The sequence below is a fragment of the Nansenia antarctica genome (assembly GCF_963989245.1).
Source record: "Nansenia antarctica genome assembly, chromosome: 10".
Lineage (NCBI taxonomy): Eukaryota > Metazoa > Chordata > Actinopteri > Argentiniformes > Microstomatidae > Nansenia > Nansenia antarctica.
In genome coordinates this window covers 9,249,650-9,274,911 of record NC_137680.1, presented here as the reverse complement: position 1 = coordinate 9,274,911, position 25,262 = coordinate 9,249,650, and the positions used below count along the sequence as shown (strand labels likewise).

The following is a 25,262-nucleotide window of genomic DNA, read 5'->3' as shown; positions in this document are numbered from 1 at the left end:
GTCACCAGATACAAAGCCCACTGATTGGCTAAGATAAAGTAGCCTAGTATTTGCTTTGGGGGTTACCTCAGAAGACTTCACTTGTATTAATTCACTACAGTTTAATAGACTGTTCTGCATGATTGGCCGTTTATGAAGCGGAAAGGCTGCCAGGTATGTGACCTATGTTTGTTTGTTATTTCCATATTTACACAATGGGATTGGGCAAATACAGTATACTGTTGGACACAGGAAGGTAGATTTGAAGAAGTAAAAGTGGGAACTAATAACCCGATCTCTCTCTCTCTCTGTCTCTCTCTGCCCATCTCTCTCTTTCTCTTTCTGTCTGTCCATCTCTCTCTGTCACTCTTTGTCTGTCCATCTGTCTCTGTCACTCTCTGTCTCTCTCTCCCTCTCTCTCTCTCTCTCTCTCTCCCTCTCTGTCTTTCTCTGTCTCCCTCTCTCTCCCTCCCTCCCTCCTTCTCTCTCTCTCTCTCTCTCTGTCTCTCTCTCTCTCTCTGTCTCTCTTTCTCTCTCTCTCTCTCTCTGTCTCTCTCTCTCCCTCTCTCTCTCTATTTCTCTCTCTCATTCTCTTCTCTCTTTTATACAACAGTTCTACAGCGCCATTTATTAGTTAACAGTAATAAGCGACAACAGATAATGATTTGTTTGTTTATTTAATCATTTATTTATTTTGGATCCACCAACAAAAAATTGTTCCGCAACTGAACTAGGAACTGGACTGTTGCCGAGTAACCTGAACACAAACACCCGCAGGCTAGCTACTTTGTATCGTGTACATGTACCTGTACGTTTCCATTTATTGCGCAACCAGTGAAATGTGACTCGATCACATCAGATTGCGTTGCTCCATTGTTTCCTGTTCTCGGTGGATGATGGTCTCCACTCTCCAGTGACTTTTTAGCAAGTTTTCAGACCATTCGTCCTCTTCTGATGACCATTCATAATTTAACTCAAATGTTATATTTGGAAATATCCATCTTTCTTTGAAACCAACACACTGACAGATAATCTGATAGATAACGACCGTTAATGTAGTCTAATTAAAGGTCATTTAATAGAACACCTGTGCGGCGGTCGGTGCTTGATTGATTATACTTTATTGTATAATTGATTATACTTTATTGTCTTGGGCATGGTACTTTCATGCTTCAAGTGCAACAGAGACGATACATACAACATACAGTAGGCAAAGTAAACAACAGGACAGCAACAAACATTGAGTGACATTGCGTAGGTACGAGGCCGCATCACAGCCGTGCTGATATTCAGTATAACAGCACGACGTCGAGTGTGATATTGCTTAAGTATCACTCCGCCCACAGGTGTTCTAGTAAATCACCGTTAATTAGACTACATTAACTGGCACATTTACATTGATGTGCACTGTCCCTGTAAATTGCATAAATTAAATCATTAAACAAGTTATATTACTCCTACTACATGTATGTGTGTGTGTGTGTGTGTGTGTGTGTGTGTGTGTGTGTGTGTGTGTGTGTGTGTGTGTGTGTGTGTGTGTGTGTGTGTGTGTGTGTGTGTGTGTGTGTGTGTGTGTGTGTGTGTGTGTGTGTGTGTGTGTGGGGGGGGGGGGGTTAATGGTTAATGAAGTTAATGATTGATGAACAATAAGGAACTGGGCTCAAGGTGATTCAAAAGGAAGCAGTGTGTTTACGCAAAGAGGGGATTAAAGTACAAAGACAACTCCTGAGAATGTAATGAGTCTGACTAATTTCTGTATAAGTAGACAGGTGGATAGAGAGGTAAGAACAGGATTTGGCTGGTGTTCCTTCCGCAACAGAGAAGGACAACAGTCAGACAACACATAGCACACAGGTAAACCTTGCTGCTCTATCATATAAAATTAACACAGACAGAAACAAGTGCATACTCCTCATTACTGTGTGTGTGTAATGTGTGTGTGTGTGTGTGTGTGTGTGTGTGTGTGTGTGCGTGCGCCTTATTTCCACAGAAAGAGACTTGCACTACTAATCAGGACCATCATGAAGGTTGAGGACAAGATACAAATTCTGAAATTCTTTTCAGCAGTTTTAAATTCTGTGTTTCTGGTAAGATCAGAAAGCTTTACTAGAACATGACATTCTAAAGCTGTAACCATGGCTAAACAGTTAGATGTCACATGGATAGGGTTAGGGTCAGTAGAAACATTAGCATATAGGCTGTTATTATTCCTAAAACTCTCCAAATCAATGGAAGACCGTCAAGGAATGTCCCGTTAAGTGAGATATTTCATTGTTAAAGGTAGACTGGTATGATGTCAGGCCTGGACGTTACAGAAAAGCTTTATCAAAAGATATATGGAGTAAGTAAAGATGTGAACAATGTTAGGCACTCGTTAGAAGTCAGTCAGCACATGAGCACAGTCGAGGAATGTGTGCTTTGTCTCTGTGATGGTGTGGACCTGCTCTTTTCCCATTGACGTCATATCTTTAATATAATGTTTAATATTGTTTATTTGTGTAGTTAGAGTCTCAAGTCAATTTAGACAACTCTACGTGACAGCATGCTTTCTAACTTCTCTACACAGATTCTGGGATGCAGTGTGCTTGGATGTGCAGTGTGGATCTTGTTCGACAAAGGCAGTTTCATTGCTGTTCTTAGTTTTAGTAAGTGTGTGTGTGTGTGTGTGTGTGTGTGTGTGTGTGTGTGTGTGTGTGTGTGTGTGTGTTAATATGTGTAGCGGGAGTGAACCGTCCAAGTTCCTATGTGACTATTTGCTCTTGTAAGACTATTTGCTCTTTTTTTGTTTGTTTCAGGTCACCTAATGTGATTCAATCCCTAATGGGACTTTTTTTGTATCTATCAAAATGCATTATAACACATGAAAGTACATGCAGGCACTTCAAGCGATTGTGTGTGTGTGTGTGTGTGTGTGTGTGTGTGTGTGTGTGTGTGTGTTGTGTATGTGTGTTTGTGTGTGTTTATGTGTGTATATATGTCTTTATATAGGAGATGAGGAGATGAACATAGTTGCTGGGGGACTCTTCATCATCGGTTTGGTGGTGATTGGTGTAACCGCTCTAGGATGTGCAGGTGCTTATCTGGGGAACAGGTTGCTCTTACTACTGGTGAGTGTCCATGTTGGGGTCATAATACTGGTCAGTGTTCATGTTGGGGTCATAATACTGGTCAGGGTTCATGTTGGGGTCATAATACTGGTCAGTGTTCATGTTGGGGTCATAATACTGGTGAGTGTTCATGTTGGGGTTATAATACTGGTCAGTGTTCATGTTGGGGTTATAATACTGGTCAGTGTTCATGTTAGGGTTATAATACTGGTCAGTTTTTCATGTTGGGGTTATAATACTGGTCAGTGTTCATGTTGGGGTCATAATACTGGTGAATGTTCATGTTGGGGTTACTGGTGAATGTTCATGTTGGGGTCATAATACTGGTCAGTGTTCATGTTGGGGTCATAATACTGGTGAGTGTCCATGTTGGGGTTATAATACTGTCAGTGTCCATGTTGGGGTTATAATACTGTCAGTGTCCATGTTGGGGTTATAATACTGGTCAGTGTCCATGTTGGGGTCATAATACTGGTCAGTGTCCATGTTGGGGTTATAACACTGGTGAATGTTCATGTTGGGGTTATAATACTGGTGAATTTTCATGTTGGGGTTATAATACTGGTGAAAGTTCATGTTCGGGTCATAATACTGGTGAGTGTTTTACTTTGGGGTTACAGTATAATAGTGGGAAATGTACATTTTCGTGTCAAGTTACTGGACAGTGTCAGATTGTAGTGTGTGTGTGTGTAACTTGTGTGTTCTCTTTCTCTTCCTCAGTACATGGGACTCCTCATCATGATTGTCCTTGGTCAGCTCTTTGTCACATTTGTCCTATTGCTAAGTCGTGGGAAGGTAAGTCAGTGTACATTTTCATTGTACATCGCAGAGAAGAAAACACTGTAGGTCCTACTATGTGAGAGTAGTATACGTATAAAGTGGACTATTCTAGCATCATGAGACATCCTAACTCTTACTTAGAAGACATTCCCTAAGCCAGCAGTTGGTATAAAGTACATATCAAATAACGTATTGAGCCCACCCTTTCATGCCAAGGAATTGATGTGTCTACAGTAATGTCTATTGATTGTCTACAGTAATGTCTATTGATTGAACTGTGTGGTCAATCAGTTATATTGCACTTCTACTTCACCACAATTATCTCTTTACACAATCACTTCCCAGCCAGCAGACAATTGTGGGCCAGATCTTTTCTTGTGGTGGCACATGGGCTGAGTGCCAGAAACGGCAAGTATTATATGGGCCAGACCTGGTCCGTGTGTGGGGGGCCAGCCCTGGTCCGTATGTGGGGGGCCAGCCCTGGTCCGTGTGTGGGGGGCCAGCCCTGGGTGAGAGTTGCTTATGGGCCAGTTCTGGGATGTAATATCTGGCCCTGATATATTGCTGTAGTTACTGTGCCATCTTTGGTCTGAATGCAGTTGACCAGTTGGCACTTGTGATAACTGTAAGTCTGTCTGGGAAGAATCAACATTTGATTACCTCAGTCTAGTAGACAATGAGAAGTGTTTTCCTCTGCTCAAGGATTCGACATTTGCTAGATAACAGATACATTTGAATAGTTCACCTCCTTTTTTTTTTTTGTCATAGTCTTTGATGCCAAGAAACTCAAGGCAATGTTGATCCACACCAGGGGGGTCGCTCAGCTTTTGTTCACTCTGGTGCTCTCCTTTCTTACCTTTGTTATACCGTAAGGAAGGGAGGGCCAGATTCACCCACATCACCTTCCTCCCTCTTCCTCATCTATGGCCTTTCCTCAACACGATTGGTTTGACCACACCTGAGGGCGGGTTTGTTACCTGAGTGTATAAAAATACATGTCCCCCCTGTGTCTGGACTTTCCTGAGACGTTTCACTGTTAAAGACTTGTCTTAACATGCTTGTAAACTGTTCTCCTTTTGCAAAAGATAATTAAATAGCTTTTCTATACAATCTGAAGAAACCAGGCTACCTTTGGCTATTTTATAATTAGATACTTAAATATTTCCATAACAGCCCTGATACCTTCCTGTCATTAATGGCCCACTTTTAGTCTAAATGTGGGGGACCAGTGATAGGCGAGAGTTGGAATTTGCTCATGGGCCAGCTCTGGTATAAGGAATGTGGCCCTGGTACAGTAGGTCAGAGTTTAAAAGCTGTATGCTTTTACAGTACTGCAATGGCAGTAAGCAGTCAGCTTGACTATTTGCCATGTTTTTTTTCCAGGTAATTGACCTTGGCAAAACAACCACCTGAACATTTATTTTAATTAACTCAATATAATGTTTCTCAGTTCAGCGCATCTCAGCAGGAGACCATAAGGACACGAAGCCAAGAGCGAAGCTCGTATCAATAATGTTTTTGTTAACGTCGAACGGATTTCACATGATGAAATGAGAGCTTTCATGATCAAGTGTGTACATTCCATGTGCAATGACGAGAATACATTTCAGGGATAATGGGAGCAGGCATCATGGGCCACATCCTTATGCCGGCCAAGGTCTGGCTTTTTCATGGCAAACATAATTCTTAGGAATGGTAGCCAGAGCTGGCCTACTTTTGCCACAGGGAACAAAATTGTACAGCCACATTTGGTTGCCGCTAGAAATCTCTGCTGACTGGGCTCTGTTTTACAACATGTCTGTATTCATTTCTGCATTCTCATGTTGTACATCAAATATCAACAAAATGATATAAACGTTCAAATGTGAAATAACTTATTTTGTCATATGCTGACAATTTAACCTGGTCAATTGGTGGTGTCAGGACACTGGACAAATGCTGCACAGTTTTGGATCAAGCAGAGTGATCAGCACTGGTTTGTTGTCATAAAATTAAAACTTCTGCTTGCAGCTTAGATTCAGTGGGTCGTCTTTTGACACTGGGGGCGTTTAGCCACCAAGCCATAAGGTCTTCAAGCATCTGCCAAGCTGGTTCTTATAGACAGGTGTGCTCAGACGGACAGACAGACAGACGTGCACAGACAGTTGATCTCCAACAGACATACTACATACATACAGATGTGTCTCTTCAGATCGAAGACACCCTGACAACATCAGTGAACAGTATGATTGCTGACTATGGAATGGACAGCCCAGAATTACAGTGGAAACTTCTGGACAATGTGCAACACTACGTAAGTAAAACCACTAAAATGTCTTTCCCATACTGTAACATTAATGTAACAAAAGCATAATATTATGCCCTGTACCCAGTGTTGGGGAGTAGTTCCTCTACATGTAGTTGAACTATCAGTTTAAGAATTCAGACTAGCTTCACTGCCCGTACCCTGAGGTGACATCACTGTTACACAGTACTTTTATGTTTTCTGACTGAGCACATGTTCACTTATATTTCACATTGTAGGTATGTAGAAGGCCTTATAATGAGCACATTCAACTTAGGCAAGACACAAGTAAGCTTTTTATCTCTCAAGTAAGCCTTTCAATGACACTTTCTATGAGCCTCACACAATACAGCATAATTCACTATATGCACTATAACTCATTGTAGGCATGTAAAAAGTCTTCATAATAGGCCTACAGTATATCATAATATGCTATCTCTGTTTATTATACTTACTTGTAACAGGGATGGCATTTGTGTTTTAAGGTGGAAGGCTGTGCTAATGTTTTAATAGTATGTTGATAACATAAGGTACTAACATTTTGATTGTTTCTGTGTTCGAAGGGGGAGTGCTGTGGTAGAGAACGTCCTTCTGATTGGTCGGAGAACACATTCATTAAGGCAATGAATCTGAGTAGCCACACAGTATTCCCCTGTTCTTGCTTTAACTCCTCTGAATGCCCCACCCTCCCTGGATACAAGATGCTCTTTGGAAATGGAACAAACATCCATTCAGAGGTAACATTCACACTCACACACACTCTCTTTCTTATCAGCATTGTTCACACAGACATGCATTGCATATCTCCTCTCACTCTCTTCCTCTCACACAGATATCTAATATCTTTAACACTAGTCATCCCAATGAGGGGTCTACAGGCGTGATGTGACACTATAATAAAAGAACTGTGATTGTGAAACCCATGTCCCCTTCCTTCCCAGATTTTGTTTAAACCAAATTTTTAAACATTTTAAAATCTGGAAGCATTCTCATGACTACCACACCTTTTTTGATCTCCAATCACGTCCTGAGGGGTGATTGATACCTGCTCCCAAAAGCGTCCATATAAAAGTCCATATAACTGACCTTACAGTTATAAATAGCTTACCCGTTTCAACCGTAATGGTGATATAAGCAACATAGACAGACAGACAATAACAGTTGTTGAATAGAGTGCAGCTCAAATCCAGCCTGCAAAGTACAGACACGTACCCTTCATAACACCCCTGTATGTCGAAACCAGAGGCGTTGTCATCTTGAAACATCCAGGGCTTAGCCCAGCCCACGTTTCTGCTGTGTTTTTGATTGACGGGTGGTAGCTTGCGCTAAATCGACGGCGATGTGCTAAATCGATGGTAATGCGGTAGATTTTTTCAGGATCTGGAGGTCCGGGGCTATTCAGAAAACATTCGGGGCTCGAGTCCCAGATGCCCAGGCCTAAGAACGTCACTGGTCAAAACGCAGGCTTATTACATTTTATTTACTCAAGCCATCTGTGTGTGTATTTCTCCACCTGTGTGTGGCTTGAGTAGCTTATGTGATCTACGCTCAGGAAGACAGACAAATTTGCCCTGATTACAGGCATTTGGAATACGTTAGTGCGTAGTAGCGCGATTGCTTGTTATAACCCAGCAGACAACATCAATAATAAGCCCTTAAACATATTTTGAGTTGAGTTCTGATGTCAGCTTTCTAACCATAACAAATGTGTGTCAATAATGAGCGAGAAAGAGCCAGTTACAGTCACAGCATTACTGAACACTGATTTGGAGAAATCCACTCCTGGTGTTTACTTACTTATTTTTGAGGCAATCCGCTTGTTAAGTCTGACGTCAAATGTGACGTTTAGCCATTTCCGGGTCCAAACCAGAAATTCCCCGCACCAGAGTACCTGTGAACTACAGCGGTAGAATGACAGTTTAATCGTTTTTTAGACTCGGATCTATTCATACAACAAGGGACACAGCACTTTCCCGTTTTCTCCATATTGTCAGGGTATTTGAGCCTCGGAAAAGCGCTATATAAATATAATTAATTATTATTATTATTTCGGCATTTCGAAGACAGCGCCTCAGCCAACGTTGGACCCGGAAACACGTCACGACTTAACAAGCGGATGGCTATTACACTTGCGGAACCATGGATACTCGTTTACAGTTGATGCAGTTGTAACGAGCTAGCATCTCAAACTGATAGCTCTATTCACCTTATCATTTAAGGCATGAAAAGTATGTTTACACTATAATTTTGCCTTTAAAACAAAGTGAAATGGATAGAAAATATGTTATTCTAGTGAAATAATGTTTAAATCTCAAAACAGCCCCATGTAAGTGTTTTTGACAAAACTAGTCATTATATGCTAATTACGGGTGGCGCCATGCAACTAGAAATTATATCACATATAATGTATGTTCTTTGTTATACCAGGGCTGTGAAGAGAAGATTAGCAGTTGGCTGAAAGAGAATATTCTTTCGATAGTGGGCATGGATATGAGCCTGATAGTCATTCAGGTAAGTCACTATGTTGCCAGTGGCATGCTTTACCAACCAAGGAGCATATGTTACCGTATCAAAATATATGCATTCAGGTCACCTGTCACTCAGGCCCAGAATAACCCCAACATACATTCAGACAAACTACCCTATTCTACCCCATTCGTGTTCAGCCTCAGTATTGAGCAGTCCTCTTCTCTCCACAGGTGCTGCAGTTTGTGGTGGTCGTGTTCCTATACCAGAGTTTTGGTCAGAAAGCCAGGCTCAGACGTCACAGTCAGTTGATCAGTTCAGAAGTATACCCAGAGCCAAACCAGACGTACCCCAACCCAGAAGACACCTACCATGAGCCAAACCAGACGTACCCCAACCCAGAAGACACCTACCATGAGCCAAACCAGACGTACCCCAACCCAGAAGACACCTACCATGAGCCAAACCACACCGACTCCAACCCAGCCCATAACTACCACGAGCCAAACAATGCCTACTTCGAGCCAAATCACGACTCTCAAAATATGTCTTCTTGAAATCACTGTCACGCATTTCTTTTGGGTTTCACCGAACATTCCCATGGCATTTAGTTTTTAAAAAGGTCCATAATTTTGTATGTTCTGGGTGTCAAGGTATCTATAATCACAAACCATCATATATTTACATATTCTTTACCAAATGTACCCTTTTTTACCTCCATTTTTAACCATGCCCGTAGACCTATTTATTGGTAAATTATAGAAAAAACAGCTAGACAACATTAGAATTTGACATTCTAATTAAGGTGAAAAACAGGTACATTTGTCAAAAAAGGTATTAACTCAACATCTGAATGTGATTTTTTAAAAAAAAAAAATTTAAGACTGCAGTCATCTTGGATCCCAATTCTGAATGTAATTCCAATGGCGGTGTGTATTGTTCCTGGCCAAATAAGGTTAATTCCAGTCTGACTGATGTTCTACAATTACTTATATAAAAATTCATGCCATGGCTGTTTTTTAGAGCCACAATCGGACGACAGAAACATTTCTCTAACTGTACTTCTATAAAGCGCTGACGTCGAGTCTGAACATGCCATGGTGGGGGAACATGCAAGGATGGTATCAGCAAGCATGGAAACCTTATGAACCATGCTAGACTTGCAGGTCCAGAAGTCTGCAACAATTAAGAACACTAACACTACAGTATATACAATTGCATTCTGTGTGCAGTATAGGCCAGTACATGCATTATCATTTTGTATATTCTCAAGATTATTCATTGTGTTATTTTCTTACTATGCTCCTCTTACTGTATTTTTAAATAATGTATGTAAAGCACTTTGAATTGCCCCTGTTGTATGAAATGTGCTATACAAATAAACTTGCTTTGCCTTGCCTATGGCCTTTACCTGTCTGTCAGTCAAGCACTTGAGTTGAGATTCCTCAGCTTGACCAGCTGAGCTTATCTCACAAAGTGCATCATATACACTGGCATGGATACCCTCTTGCAAACGGCTTTGCTCCCTGAGTTGTCATCATCGTCATCAAACATGTCTGCCTCAAGAACAATAATGGATCTGTATCAACAACAACATTGGGATCATATCATCAATTGGCAGTAACCTTACCCAACCTAATAAGAAACATTTGATAATGACAAAAGTACAGGCTCTCAAAGGATAGTAAAAGGAAATTAATTATTGATGGGTAAGGGATTGGTGTGTGGAAACTGGAAATAGTTTTTGCATGGCCAATCCTCTTCTGAGTTCTTGACAGGGAGTGAATGTCCACAATATCTGTGTCAGATGCTTTCTCTTCATCTTCCAGGATGCACAGGATATTGAAGTAAGAGTGACAGAATATGTGAGACATATCAAAATGTCTCACATATCAAAAAGGTCTGTAAAATTGTCAAGTTCAATCTGTCCAACTTCGCTTTATAAGGGACTACATGTCAACAGAGGCAGCTACCATGTATGTCCACGCCATGAACTTCATACACATCAACTACTGTATAACAAGCTGGTCACAAGCAAATCCCACAACCTGCAAAGCACTCGAGTCACTATACAAACAAACAATCAAAACACTAGACAAGAAGCCAAGACACTTTCACCACTGCACAATACTGAAGAAACACAACATTCTTAGCTGGGACAATCTGAAAACCTACACAAACCTCTGCCTTGTCAATAAAACCATCCACAATTTAGCCCCACCACCACTTAACATCTTCATCTCACGACCAGGAAGTACAGCACGCACCACAAGGGGTGCCACCAGAGGGGACTGCACCATCCCATTTAGGAGGAGTGCCTTTAGTCAGTCTGCCTGGTCAGTTAGAGGGTCACGAGAATGGAACCTGATTCCAGGGCACCTCAAAGAATTAGGCACCTTTAAATAATTTAGAAAGCACCTAAAACAGTGGATGATCAACACACACACCTGCCAACATTGAAATGTCCTGTCCTATACCTGTATGTCATACTTGTACGCTACATGTATGTCATTATGTCAAAATGTATACGTACCGCCTAACATGTCTTACCTGTACAGTCTGTGTTGCTTGCTTTTAGTCTGCTTACCATGCTTATATGTACCCTCCTTTTAACCACCTATGATTAATGTATGCTCTTTTAACCCTCTGCTTATATGTACCCTCCTTTTAACCGCCTATGATTAATGTATGCTCTTTTAACCCTCTATGTTATGCCCTCCTCCTAAATAGTATGTTATGCCCTTAAGCTAAATGTCTTACCTGTACAGTCTGTGTTGCCTGCTTTTAGTCTGCTTACCGTGCTTATATGTACCCTCTTTTTAACCACCCATGATTAATGTATGCTCTTTTAACCCCCTATGCCCTACTTATGTCTACTTTTTTGTGCCTAGGTCTACTTATATTTTATCTTTTAAATGTACTTTTTTCCTCCAGGGAGTCGTATAAAACATCATGGCATAGGGACTGCGGATGAAAACTAGCTTTCGGGCTAACTCTGGCGTATTTACAATGTATTTTTGTTTTATTAATATGCACTGTCCCTTGAATAAATAAATGAATCTGAATCTGAGAACAGGTGCCAATGTCACCTCAAAGTATAGCCTACTGTTGGCACGTCATTTGCCAAATTCATAATTAAAGCATTAATAATCCTCCTGTTTGTTATTTTTAATACACTGGAGATTTACTTACATTGTCCCATAATGCAGCAGTCAACACCTCAATTGCCTGAGGATACACAGATTCAGTGAGAAAAACTCCTGATCACACATGAATGTAAACAGCTTTTTACCCCCATCCTATTATGTTCACATGATTGAGAAACAAGTTGAACTAACCAAGAGTTGAACTGATCCAGTACAGTCTGGAGATGTGCTCTGTCCTCATTTTGGTCCAGTGAAGAAGAGGAGGAGGATGATGATGATGATGATGATGAACAGGTTCTCACATGGGTAGTATCAGCTCTGTTCATTGTCAGCACACCTTGGGATGTGTGCTGCTGAAGTTTTTCCTCAGAGTTGTTTGGGGATGTTAAACACACTACCCATAGAGAGAACATACTGTAATTTATTACATGTATAATATAAGGACTCAAGTAGTCATCCGCACAGCTGTGTGGTTCAGGTTTAGTGTAGTCCCAAGGATCCCATTTAGCATCTACAGTTATGGATTGGGCTTTAGAGAAACACTTCACAGAAAATAACTGACAGGAAAGGTGGGTGAGAGAGAGGAGGGATGACATATGTCGACGGTCGGAATCGAACCAGGGACCCTGGGGGCCCGTACCCATTTAACAATGGCCAGGGTGCAGAGTCTCTTTTATGACCCGCTTCAGATTTTCACTCCCTATTTGGGTGAGGTGAAGAGAGGTTCACATTGTCTTTATGCTGAAAAGAAATGTGTGCACAAAACAAGATTAAACAAGTGTACAGTAAAGAAGTGTACAGTAAAGACCACACACACATTATGTTGTGCTCCCAAAAAAGGAGAGTGATGGGGAAACCTGGGAATGACCTTTATTCATAAACTTTTAATTCTGTTTTACAGTGTCTCTGTTTTACAGTGCTGTGTCCCTGTGCTCACACGGAGGGCTTTCCGCTTGGTACGATCAACTTCTATAGTAATTTGGGCACCATTATGCTACCATCGTACTAACTCTCTATTGATAGACAGACGGACGGACGGAGAGATACTTCAGTGAAGTGGGTAGATAGTTGGTTTGTTGAGTGGTGGTAGAATTGGTCAACGAATGAGAGGTTTTGGAGTTACAAAAAGCTTAATAGTTTAAAAGGTTTAATGGATATCAGAAAGCTTTTATCAGGGTTGATGGTACCTTAAATGCATTTTACTTCTGAAGGGAGGCTGTCAAAAGGCTTAGGTTTATAGGCAGGAACAGTACAGTACAATTAAATACAGTAAAATGCTTCATAATTTATGAGGTCAGAATCAAACTTTCAATATACATTCTCAAAAAAAAATAAGAGTCCCCATTTTGAAGCTACAAATCAGTTGAAGAAATTCCTATTTGCATAGATTAAGACTAAAGGGTTCTTATTGCTTGAACCAAGTTTTCTTGGTACACCATTGTATACTTGTCTACATGTCACTCATTCTAGCTTTACATTATTGTCCTTGGTCTGAAATATGTACATCCTAACCCTAGCCTGTATAGTATCCATCTGTATAGCCCTAAAAAGGAATATTCTTCAATGGGTACAGTATACCATACAGTGTCATATATTTACAGTATATCCAAAAAGAGCTTCACGGTTACAGATTGTGGCTTTAATGTCTGGCTGTCATTACACATCAAACAAATTCAAGTAAGGAGTAAAGCATTATATCCTCATCGCAAATAATTTGACTGTTGAAGTTCTGTACTTCCGATCTAGAACCTATTGAGCCCACAGATAAATTATTGTATCAGAGAACATTAAAATGAAAGCAACTGTAACAGAAAACTATCTGAACCTTTCATTTGACCATAGCTTTATATAATTATGTTCGTTTGTACGGTTGTAGGTTGCACCTTGATTATAGGTATACAAATTGCAGTGGATTAATATACAGTACAGTAACATCAAACCTTTTGTAACAGATGAGCATTTCTAACATTAGCTTTTTCCTCTATATCCCTGTGTAACATGGCAGGGTTCCATTCAAGAATGGTGACATGCAGTTTGAAAACTATTGAAAGAAAATCTAATTCAATCAATAGTTGAACTGTCAATCAATCAGATATGAACAATTGCAGGCTGCGCAAGCAAGTTAGCATAATCCTGTCCAACATGTTTGGCATTTTGAATAAAGATTTTGACAATCTGAAGAAAGTTTGGGTGAACTTGAAAGGGTACAAATGCTTCAGAAGCAGCACTTTTTCCTCTGTCTGAAAGGTTACACTTGGAATGATCAATACAGTTATTGAAGTGCAATTCAAGCTATATTGTCTGTCTGAAAAGGTTTTTGGTAGGCTAATAATTGTGATACGGTCTGGTGAAAAGGTCATATCTTCTTCAACTATTTTCAGATGTCAATGTATGACACATCATTTTAAAGCTTACAACCTGCCTTACTTGGGGACCAGACCATGTCACAATTTAGCCTGGGATTGATATACTGACAATTAAAGATTGTGATCTGGTTCTGCTCTGTAAATCAGCTGTAGTTCTATATACCCAAGGCACCTGGCAAACGAAAAATATCTGACCCGGATCCGAGTCTAGTATAATTTATGGACCCGGCTGGGGTCCTGGGTCAGGTCTCAGATTTTCGGATTTGGGCGAACCCATGAAGACCTCTACCTGGGAGTAATTCTTTGGTCTGCAAATGCATGTTTTGAAATGTTGTGTTCTTGAATGCAACCATGCAATATATTGTATGCAGTGATAGGCCATGGCTGAGTAGAACCGCCGTATGTACAGACAAACAGGATAAATTGGTAGTGAAACATTAAATGGTGCCAATTTGGTCAGCAAGATTGTAAAGGTTTGAAGGATCAATCCCTCAACAAAACATAATGTAACCACTCTCCCAATGACTACATTCAAAGTCATTCATAAATAAATAGTGTGGTTGTACACACTTAAAGTCTTTAATTGTGCAAGAAAAGTGCTGTACGTCCAGTCAAGGTGTCATGGGGGCCAGCCGACCTTTGAACTTCCATGTCAGTCAGCATGCACTTCCTGGGTGCTCCAGTGTTGACCCACCCATCACTTTTCCACTCAAAATGTCCACTCTTTATTTTCTATATGTACACTGCCACTTCGCACAACGTGCTCCTCACTTGTTAATTTTTTCATCAAACCTGGAGAAAACAAAAAATGTTCACTATGGGAAGTTACAATTAACCTCCCCAAATCCATATAAATATCAGACATCAAAGCATTGTTTTCTTATGCATATCCTTACTTGCTTGTGTGGGATACATAGTAATATTAGGCATACAAAATAGACATCCCCCTTTCGTATTATTATTTTTGGATTATTATTATCTTTAGACATATGTGACAGCAGGTGGTGAAACTGGGAAGTCGGCAAGCAAATGTTCTGACTTTTAATCAAAAATGTAAATAAATGTCAACATTGTTTAAAATCAATGACACACTCACTAGTCAAGCCAAAATATTGAAATGCAATGGATTCGGTGAGTAATCCCCACTGCTACCTAGTTAGTGTAGAGTAGTGTTGTTCCCGGTTTCAACAGCTGCTATCACATATGGCTCATTCACACTATGCTAAGACTGCAGACTAGTATTTTAAGATATGGTTATTGTGGTGATTACAAGCACTGTTAAGCCAGCTTAGAGATCTCCGAGGTCTTAGGGGATCTTAAAGTTATTGAACGCCAGTAGAAAGTTCCGAAAGTAAAGTGAATGTTTTAAACTTCTTTCACACTTGAAAGTCGTCTGCATTATTCAAGTGTGCAATACTTGCTCAGTGGTGACCCAATCGCACACTGGAGAGCTTCAGTGTGGACAGGCTTTTACTCCAGCTTGGCAATTACTACTCAACTAACAATTAAGACCTTGATGAGTTTTGTTTGCGCTGGGCTGGAACCAATGCCTGTTCACCCTGTGTTCCAGGTCCAGGGTTAGTGGCCACTGTGCTAGGCTACTCCGGTGTCTAAGGGAAGCTAGTCACTCACTCTCGGATGCAGTCAGGAATCTGCAAGCGTTCCATAGGGATGTAATCTGACAGCTCCTGCAGGGTTCGGATGAAACGGATCTTCCTACTGAACTTCTCGCTGTGTAGAACATAAGGGTCAAAGGTTAAAGATCAACATGATACCTAACTCTTAATGTTTACGTCCTGCACGTCCACAACAAAGTTTTGAGTTCGAGCCTTATCTCTTTTGAGTTTGAGCCCTAAGTCACTTTCCTTTCTGTCTCAATAAAGCACAAAAATAAGAAAGGAGGTTGGAATTCCAAGGAGAAAGAATTACATTTTTGATTGCTCACCTGATGAAAGGCTTGACAACTGTGATCAAAGCTTTGATGTACCAGGCCGGGTGGACCACAAACAGTCCTTTCAGATCCTTTCTCAACCTGAGAGGAGAGCAGCACAGTTACTAAGGTAGACCCACATTCAACATTTTACACTATACTAAATTATGTATACAGACATTCCATTTAGATTTGAGCAGTGACCTTTTCAGACCTCACAAGAAGTGCACTCAAGTCTAACAGTGATGTCACATCTGTCTCAGAGAAGCCGGGACTTTTTGCAGTTCAAGCCAATAATCACTAGGGTATTATTGTATCACAGGTTTCTGCCCCCAAAAGTACTATCCATCACAACATTGCAAATTTGCCCAACAAGTTTATTGTGTCTAAATTACACATTTGGGGAATTATAAGCACATTATAAGCGTGGATATAACCCTCAAAACGCACATTGTTTGTCTTGCCCACCCGTTATTACGAGCTCACTCATAGATGGATTCCCGGCTACATCTCTGTCCCCTGGAAATCCTACTCCTAGTAAACACTACCTTACACAGGAAGTATGAAATACAAGTAGATGGCTTGTCAGAGATCGGGCTTTCCCCCTCCAGACAGGTAAAAATGCAGCGGAGATATATTAGGGCATACACACATCACGCAGTAGGTATTGTCTCGGAGCTTGTACCTTCTGTCTATGGAGGTGTAACACTGGCGGAGCCACTTGATAGCGGGCATCTTATTCCTGGGTGCCATGCCACAGAGGTACAGAATAATGTAGTTCTCTGAGACCATCAGGTCCAAGGTCCCCACAATGTACCTGTGTTTACACAACAAGGCATAGATCAGCACTATACTTTCAATGTCAATCCTTTCTATATAGTCCCCTCTCCATACACACAGTTTCAGTAGCATTTTCCATCATGATGGATATCCAACGATACACAATGTTAATGCATTTAAAAAATGGGGGGACTCTACTCACCTGAAGAGGTTATCCATGACGTAATCATAGTTCTCCATGGTGTTCTCTGGCAGGTAACAGGAGGAGAACATGATGATCGCATTCATTCCCTCCCCGTAATACCCTAGAGACCAGTGGGAACAATGTGAGAAATCACATGCAGTCATGGTGCAATCTTTCCAATTAATTTGGGAACCAGGGACTCACTGATACAATTAGCTCTGTTTTTCTACTCAATGTATGGTATCTGCTATGCTATCTCACCTCCGTGAGAGAGCACCTGGAGGTAGGGCTCTAGCACGCTCATGTTGACGTGGGTCTCGGTCCCCGCAATGGAGAAACGCCGCCACCGGCGCCCCCTGCTGTCCACCTGGTCCAGCTCCATGGAGCCCATCTCCGCCTGGTCTAACCCTGAGGTGCCAGACACCCCCTCCCCCACCTGCCCTAGCCTGGGGAGGTCATCTGGAGGAGAGGCAGGGTCACAAGGTGGTGCAAGTGGTCAGAAGTCAGTTGAAAATTGTGGATATTGCAATTCTGTATGCTGCATTTGTCCACTTATTGTTGCACTAAATCTGTACTTTTAACAGTTCTGCCTTTTATCACGGTACGTGCGAAATCTACGTATTTATTGTCTTCATGTCTGTATCAGGGAGACGTTTTGGGGGTAATGTGATATTTGTCTACCGTTGCTTACTTACTGTTGCTGTCATACTGTGTGTGGAGGCTGTATTTGTGTTCAGGCAATACCTTTCTTACTTAAAATGCACGTTTTGGTCACCAAAATAGGCAACCAGTTATATGTAGTTACAGGGAGACATCTACTGGATTAGACTTGCCACAGTCAGAAGTGCTGTGCAATTTATTAGTAGCTGGGGGAATCATCCAACATTGCATTAATAATGTGCCCAATTGACATGCTTTCTGTCTGTCTGTCTGTCTGTCTGTCTGTCCGTCTCTCCAACTCAAGCTCAAACTATTGGTCTGTTTGTTTGTCTTTTTCGATCTTGCTTACCCTCATACTAATCCTGGCTGTCAGTCCCTGACTCTCTATCATCTCTACTCCCCCAATCTCTCTCTCTCTTCCTCACCCTCCCACTCCAGGTCGTGCATGCTGTTGGGGAAGGTGCAGGACTCGCTGTCTGACGGGGTCTCCAGGGCCTCCAGGTTGATGTCCAGCTCTGTGTCATCATCGGCTGAGGGAGAGAGGGCCGCGGCCGAGTAGCCTTCGTCACCTGACACCACGCTGCGATCCGTTGAATCTGTGCGTTCCAGGGTCAAGCTGATCGTGGGAGCCACCAGACGCTTCATCCTTCCGGGGTTCCCAGACAGGGCCAAGCTGGTGGGCGGAGCTGGGTCCAAACACAGAAAGGTACGGTGGGATATTGAGTATGTAAATGAGTATGCAGTTCTGTCAAAATTTTGAATTTTCTTTTTGCTGAACTATGCACCAAAAAGGTTTTTGCTTTACAGTTCAAGCTTATAGAAGATGCTCATTATGTGTATTTATGGTACTGTCTAATTCCAATACCACCTGAATTTCCCTTGAGAAAAATTAAGATCAGAACAATTCAATTCAAGAGTACATTTAGAATTTATAAATAACGTTCCATTTTGTTCCATTGCCCCTTCCCCCTAGAACCTTTCCCCCTTCCTTTTCAGTGTCCACCTGACCAAAACCATTAATACTGTTGGTGAATATAGAATGAATAGCTTGAACAAAGATCATGTTTAGGAACAGAAAACAGGGAAGATTTACTGTATTTTAAATGTTCATTTTACCGGGTCTCTCTCCATTGACCCCTGGGCTCTCTTGTTCCTCCTCTTGACTATGGGTGTCTTCTGGAAGAGGCCTGGAGACAGGAGTATTGTATGAATATGCAGATTTGCAAAGAGATATGAAGTCCTTTCTAGTTGAAAGGTTTGGACTGATATAAGGTAAAGCAAGCCAACCTAAATATGCATGTTCGCCAGTTGTGAGTAAGCACACATGCACACTAACACCACTTACTAAAACGATTATTCATTGGTGGCCAAGTACACACAAACTCATGCAAGGGACAACATTTTCATATCCATCCAAAAAGGCAAATATTTTCCCCTGTGTTAACAGATGACAGAGACATTGAACGACCCATCCCAGTTTTTCTTTTGGCGGTTAAATGTATGTATAATTTGTCCTTGTCTGAACCGGCCAAGAGGTGGACTGCCACAAGCTTGCCACTAACCTGGGGAACTCCTCATCCTGCCACTCCTCCCTCAGCTCCATGTCCTGGATGTAGGGCACCGCTTCTGGACTCCTAGAGGGAAGACAGAACAATACAGCTGTGTCTCAATGGTCTGGCTCAAGAATTTCAAATTTTGGGAATGGAACTTAAACATGTTACTCATGTTTCTAGTCATTCTTCGTGGCCACTGACATAAAAAAGACTGGATAGATTACAAACATTTTCACTCATTAAGTGTTATCAGAACGTTGAATAACATTAGGAGAGTAAACGATATTGAAGACTATTGGATATCTAGCAAGTAGCAACGTCTTGATCCCTAACTCAGAGATTAAAACTGAGATTATGCTACTGTTCCAAAGCACAGAAATCTCATATGAGGTATGACATATACAAAGTAGTCGGCTGCATCTTGGTGCCATGATCCTTGACCCTGAACTTAGCCTGTACACATCAAAAACACATCTAGAGCACTTTCACCTTGGCAACATTGCTATGATCTGGAATCTTGTAGCGTTTCATGACCCAGAGAAATTGATTCACGCTTTCATAATATCACAACTTGATTACTGTAATGCGTTACTATCTGGCTCCTCCAACACAGCCATAAGAAGTCTGCAAATGGTCCAGAACGCAGACACCAGACTTCTGACTAGAACCAGAACATTTGATCACATCACCCCTATCACCCCTATTTTGATCACCCCTATTTTATCATCGTTACACTGGCTGTAAGTCAAACAGCGAACAGATTTCTAGGTCTTGCTTTTAACTTATAAAGTATTAAATGGCCATGCACCTGATTATTCAGTAGACCCGATCAACCCCTACCAACCCACTCACACTCAGACCCAAAGATGGCCCCACATAAAAAAGAATACAGCTGGAGGCAGGGCTTTTTCGTATGGAGCACCACTTCTGTGGAATATCCTGCCTGCCTCTTAGAGGGCGATCAGAGACAGTTACCATTTTTAAGTCCAACCTCAAGACTTTTTGAGCTCTGCATACGGTTACCATTGTCATTATCTCACTGTGTTAATAGTGTTTTATTCCATATTGTATGTATTGTTTTTATATGTCTTTGTAAAGTGTGCTGAGACACCTGTGTGAAATGCACTTAAAATAAAGTTTGATTTGATTTGATACCCAAATCCACATACAGAGATGTTAGGAGTGTATACCTCCAGAACCCCATTGCCTATATAACTTGAATAAGATTTAAGATTTAAATCATAGGCTTCTAATAGTTATTTTAATTGATTCAAAACTATTTAATAGCTGTCTGTCTGTAAACGGATTAGAACCATTTTATAAATCCCCAAAAGGTAGACCCTAAAGGCACAATATGGGATCTGGCATCTGGAAACATAATCTGTCCAATGCTAATTTGTTATACAGTAAATGCCTCATGAGCTAAGCACATCTTCTTACCTCTGCTGGCCGACTGACCTCACCACCTCTATGCCAGCACGGCAGTCACGCTGCCCGGCTACTGTGCTGCTACTGTGTCTCCTAAGATGTTCTACTTCCCCCCTTGTACTGCTTCTCCTGTGTCAATTTATTATTTATTTTTTATTAAAAAAAAAAAAAAAAAAACTTTCTTTCTTCTTCTATCACGACGACTGCCAAGGCCCCTGGCCTGAGCTAGATTACTCTTCCTGCTACGACTGGTGAATTGATGATCATGTCAATGTCATGGACTGTCCGTTTCACTATAATGAGAGATATTATCTGTTTTTCAGAGGGGTTAAGTTACTTTTCTTTAGCCCCATCTCTCAGCTGTATATTATAAAGAAATACAGTAGTAGTATACTGTTTTGCTGCACAGTGTTACCAACATTCTATGGTCATTGCAATATGCTCATTGGTCAATACAGATAGCTCAATAACAACAGTAATGCGCAAACCTGACCTCAATGAACATGAACATTGTTGTTGGGCTTGTTTGTTCACGTGCAGTCACACAGCTATGTTGACACAAAGAGAATCATGGGAGGCGTGTCAAGGCGACACAAAAACATCACTATGATGTTAAACTTAAAAGAGAAGCTTCTTCTGGTAGAGCTGCCTGTGGACCTGTTTTCTTAATATCTAAAGAGCTCCAAGCTCAAACACACACGGCTCCCTTTGACACGCATGTCCAAGTGTCGTGGCTAGTTAGAAAAAAACACACCACAAAAGTGAACAACTGGACTTACTCTGTGTGCGTCCTCTAGTTGTCATTGGCCTGCACTGCCAATGTGACACTTGACAAGGTCTCAGGGCAACTGAGTCTAACAGCACCCTCTGCCAATATGCCATGAGTAGTCCATAAAATACGGACTAGGCATCTTTCCTGGAAAAACTCTTGGACCCATTTAGATTTGTCAGTTGTTTTATATATACTGCAGATTATTTCATTCAGAAATGTATACAATATAGACATGTGCTTCCCATACGTCCCACCTTAGCATGATAAAAAAACATTCCTTTACTGTTGCTTGTATAAATATACACACTATTATGCAAAATAGCAGATGGCATGATGCATGTATTCAAGTAAGCAATAGATTATATATCCACTTTTACTTCTTCAAATCTACCTTCCTGTGTCCAACAGTATACTGTATTTGCCCAATCCCATTGTGTAAATATGGAAATAACAAACAAACATAGGTCACATACCTGGCAGCCTTTCCGCTTCATAAACGGCCAATCATGCAGAACAGTCTATTAAACTGTAGTGAATTAATACAAGTGAAGTCTTCTGAGGTAACCCCCAAAGCAAATACTAGGCTATTTTATCTTAGCCAATCAGTGGGCTTTGTATCTGGTGACACGCTCACTACACCTGAGAGGTGATGTTCGGTACAGTCGCCAGATTAAAAAAATCACCTTAGTTTCTCAACCACTATGCGTATGAAGTTCATCATTCCAAACAGTTAAGATGATCTGCCCAGCGCATACTTTAGAGCCTACTCTCCGCCGCCCAATAACACCGGTTGCATGACATGTGTGGTCAAAGTATCCAGCAAGGTATCCCACAATAACAATGTCCACACATATTTTCAGATACCACATACAAATTAAATCTGGATTTCAAATAAATAAATGCCAACCAAAGCCTTTGAAAGTATTTAAACCATATAAAGCGAAAACATTGTGTTTGTGACACTCACCTGTGTTGTAAGAACATTTGGTCATATGGGTGATCATGGATAAAAAAAAGACTCATCGCCTAACAGTCTGCAACAGTCACTTGCGCAACATCTTACAACACAGAAAGGAAACTGTTCTTGTGTTACTCAAGTCTCTCTCCCCTTTTCAAAAAAAACATCTATTTGTATAGATGAGAAGAATTATTTAAATAAATATTAAATAGATCTGCCAGTGGAGTGAGTATGGTCTCTGTGTGTGTGTGTGTGTGTGTGTGTGTGTGTGTGTGTGTGTGTGTGTGTGTGTGTGTGTGTCAGGAATATGTGAGTTTGTGTGCCTTGAATTCAGTGATATCAACTTTGTTATCTCAATAGGTGTCCTATTATCACTGAATCGGTGAACATGTAAAAGTGGAAACCTGAAAATCGTGTTTGGTCTCATCTTCAATGAGCTCTATAGCACATTCCATACCCATTGTGTAATGTATCATTTAGACAAGAGAAAACATTTCGTCAATGGGTCTACGTATTATGATGTATGTACAGTACCTGGCACGCCTATGCATCACTAGAGGAGGCTGTAGAGAGATCAGTCCTTTAAACATCCCTTACATAGACACACCCTGCATTCAAGGCACATTAATTTCACTATAGTCTCCAGATCTTGGCCTATAGCCACAGGCAGTAGTTCACAGACAGTCTCCATTAAAACCCCAACAAACCCACAATATTGACAGAGCACATTGCCTAGCACTGAGCTGCTTCACCATCTTGTGGAGTTAAGTGTCATAAGACACAGTGTGACGTGGACGTTTGCCAAAAAGGATGATATTAGTGAAAAGGGGGTGGGGAGAGAAGACAGCCGCTGTTGCAGTGTTGTTGTTGGAGCGTTAAAAGGGTACTGTATATCCTCCATTGTCCTCTATGTTAAAGGTAACCCGATCTAGTAATGGCAGCTTCTTACTAAGGCGGTGTTTTGTTGCCTTGGCCTATGGAGGGTAAGAATGTTGCTGCTGGATTGAGACATTAAATGTTGAAACAGCTTAACAAAATGATGATGCAATGATGAGCAAAACTACACTTGTTAAAACATGACCTTGGATTAAAGGAGGTTCCTCCAGAAGGAAGTGTGTTGGATACAAATGTGTTCTCTGCGTGGCTGGAGGATGGATGGATGATTCAGCAACTATGGTGGATGCACAACTAGACCAGCCCAGTACAGCTCAGCTCTGTAGTGTAAATTAGAGTAGTGTGAGTATTTAACATCAAGATCAATATGATGTTATGTTATAATAGGGTATAATAGTTTTAGATGTATTGTTACTTCTTGGATCGTTTTCCCAGACGCAGATTAAGTCTAATCCTATCCTGAAATGTTGAAAGTTCTTTCGTAGAGATTCTACATTGAAAGTGGAAACATTAGAAGTGAAGTGGCAAGGCTCTGCATCATTTAACATGTGATTAAATCCAGGATTTTGCTTAATATGTATCGAGTAATCCCCCCTCCCCTGTACAGACTATATTATAACTACAATTATTATTTTGAGGCTAAATTCATCATAGAATACTATGGGTAAAAACACAAGGCTTCATTTTACAACCTGAACACTTTCAATATCACTAGTGAGGGCCTTTAAATATAGGAGAACAAGGCATTGTTGAATACAACAGTGTCCCTAATTTGAGCATGGTTAACACTTTGGTCCCTAGGAACTGATGCATCAATTCCAATTTCAAAAGCCACAAATCAAGCTTTAATCTAGGTCTGTTCCCCAAGAAGCAGAGGAAGTTTGTTGTGCCGCGACTTCCTGGATGGATGAAATCTCCTCTCTTCACTGCCAGTTTATTTACGCAACAGTGGGTTGTGATCTCTCACTCCCCCCTTCAGTAAGTAACCTGTCAATAGAACGGCCTCATGACATAGGTGTTTGAAAGGGAGCGCATGAGACCAACACACAACTCAAAACTCTCACACTCCAATAGTGGACACCCACATGCTATTTTATTTCAGGAAACCTACTCTACTCATGTGACACTAAACGATGGGTTTCCACAAAATCAGCTGTCAAGCCGTTAAGATTTATGTCCAGTTTTTTGTTCAACAAACTCACCCATTTAGCATATACTGGTCTCCCTGCTCAGAGTAGGTTCCCATGTTGTCCACCTTATCCACCAGATCTGATGTCCACTTCAGTAACGCCAGGACGCATCAGGGAACATTTTACCTCCAAACAGACTGATCTCATCTGCCTTTCTCCTGAGGAAGTCTTGATGTGGTTGGGTTGATGTGAGTATTGTGTCTTTATCTGTCAGTGAACTCACCCCCGTCCCTACAGGTTTTTCTGCATTTCAGCTCCGACCTGTTTAGCACTTCACTCCCTATTGGCTGAGCTCACCGGGGCGGCCACAGGGATTAGTCAGTGGAGTGGAACGCTTCAGAGAGCCTTGCCAGGAGAAACATAGTACATACAACAGGTAGAAACATAATACATACAGAGGAGCAGCACAGCTACATAGTATTTTAAGTCACATGATAAGTGATGTGTCCATTCTATACATGACAGTTCTATCTGCAATGTTCTAAATTATGGCTTCCTATTGGAGTGAGCCATATAGTAGGAGCTGCCCCCATGTTCCAACATACATCACAGATGGTGAGGTGAAATAAATAGTCAAAAGAAAAAGACAAAACAGAATGTGCTGCCCTCCATGGCCACACTACGAATGTAAAATACATTTTTTAACATTTTATCCAAAGCGACTTTTGTCTAGTCAGTCATCATTAGAAAAACAAATCTATGCTAGGACCAGGAGCCATTGGCAGTCACAATGCTAGAAGAAGGGAGAATTAGTTTTTAAAATGATTATTAGTAAAAAAAAAAGA

General features: G+C 41.1%; 3 protein-coding genes across 4 annotated transcripts in view; 2 read left to right on the top strand and 1 right to left on the bottom strand.

The window, feature by feature from the left end:
- Positions 1–25,262, top strand: part of LOC308166610 (sialic acid-binding Ig-like lectin 15) — a gene marked incomplete at both ends in the record, with an annotated part of 268,304 nt that overhangs the window by 205,504 nt on the left and 37,538 nt on the right. The window lies entirely within an intron of this gene.
- LOC308166396 (CD82 antigen-like) lies at positions 1,675–10,015 on the top strand. Of its 2 annotated transcripts, XM_080540688.1 has the most exons (9): positions 1,675–1,833; positions 1,970–2,066; positions 2,546–2,624; positions 2,968–3,086; positions 3,807–3,881; positions 6,058–6,159; positions 6,714–6,887; positions 8,578–8,661; positions 8,850–10,015. In XM_080540688.1, exons 2-9 carry the CDS (start codon positions 2,001–2,003, stop codon positions 9,171–9,173), a joined length of 1,023 nt encoding a protein of 340 aa, XP_080396814.1. In that variant the 5' UTR covers positions 1,675–1,833; positions 1,970–2,000; the 3' UTR covers positions 9,174–10,015. The 2 variants fall into 2 exon arrangements, with proteins under 2 accessions (XP_080396814.1, XP_080396815.1); XM_080540689.1 differs by lacking the exon at positions 1,970–2,066.
- Positions 15,757–24,533, bottom strand: LOC308166399 (BCL2/adenovirus E1B 19 kDa protein-interacting protein 2-like; the record flags this gene model as incomplete). The annotated part of the gene is made up of 9 exons (XM_080540692.1): positions 15,757–15,859; positions 16,074–16,160; positions 16,744–16,875; positions 17,041–17,143; positions 17,284–17,481; positions 18,108–18,368; positions 18,799–18,869; positions 19,245–19,316; positions 24,490–24,533. The coding sequence occupies 9 exons, from the start codon at positions 24,531–24,533 to the stop codon at positions 15,757–15,759; spliced, it is 1,071 nt and encodes a 356-aa protein (XP_080396818.1).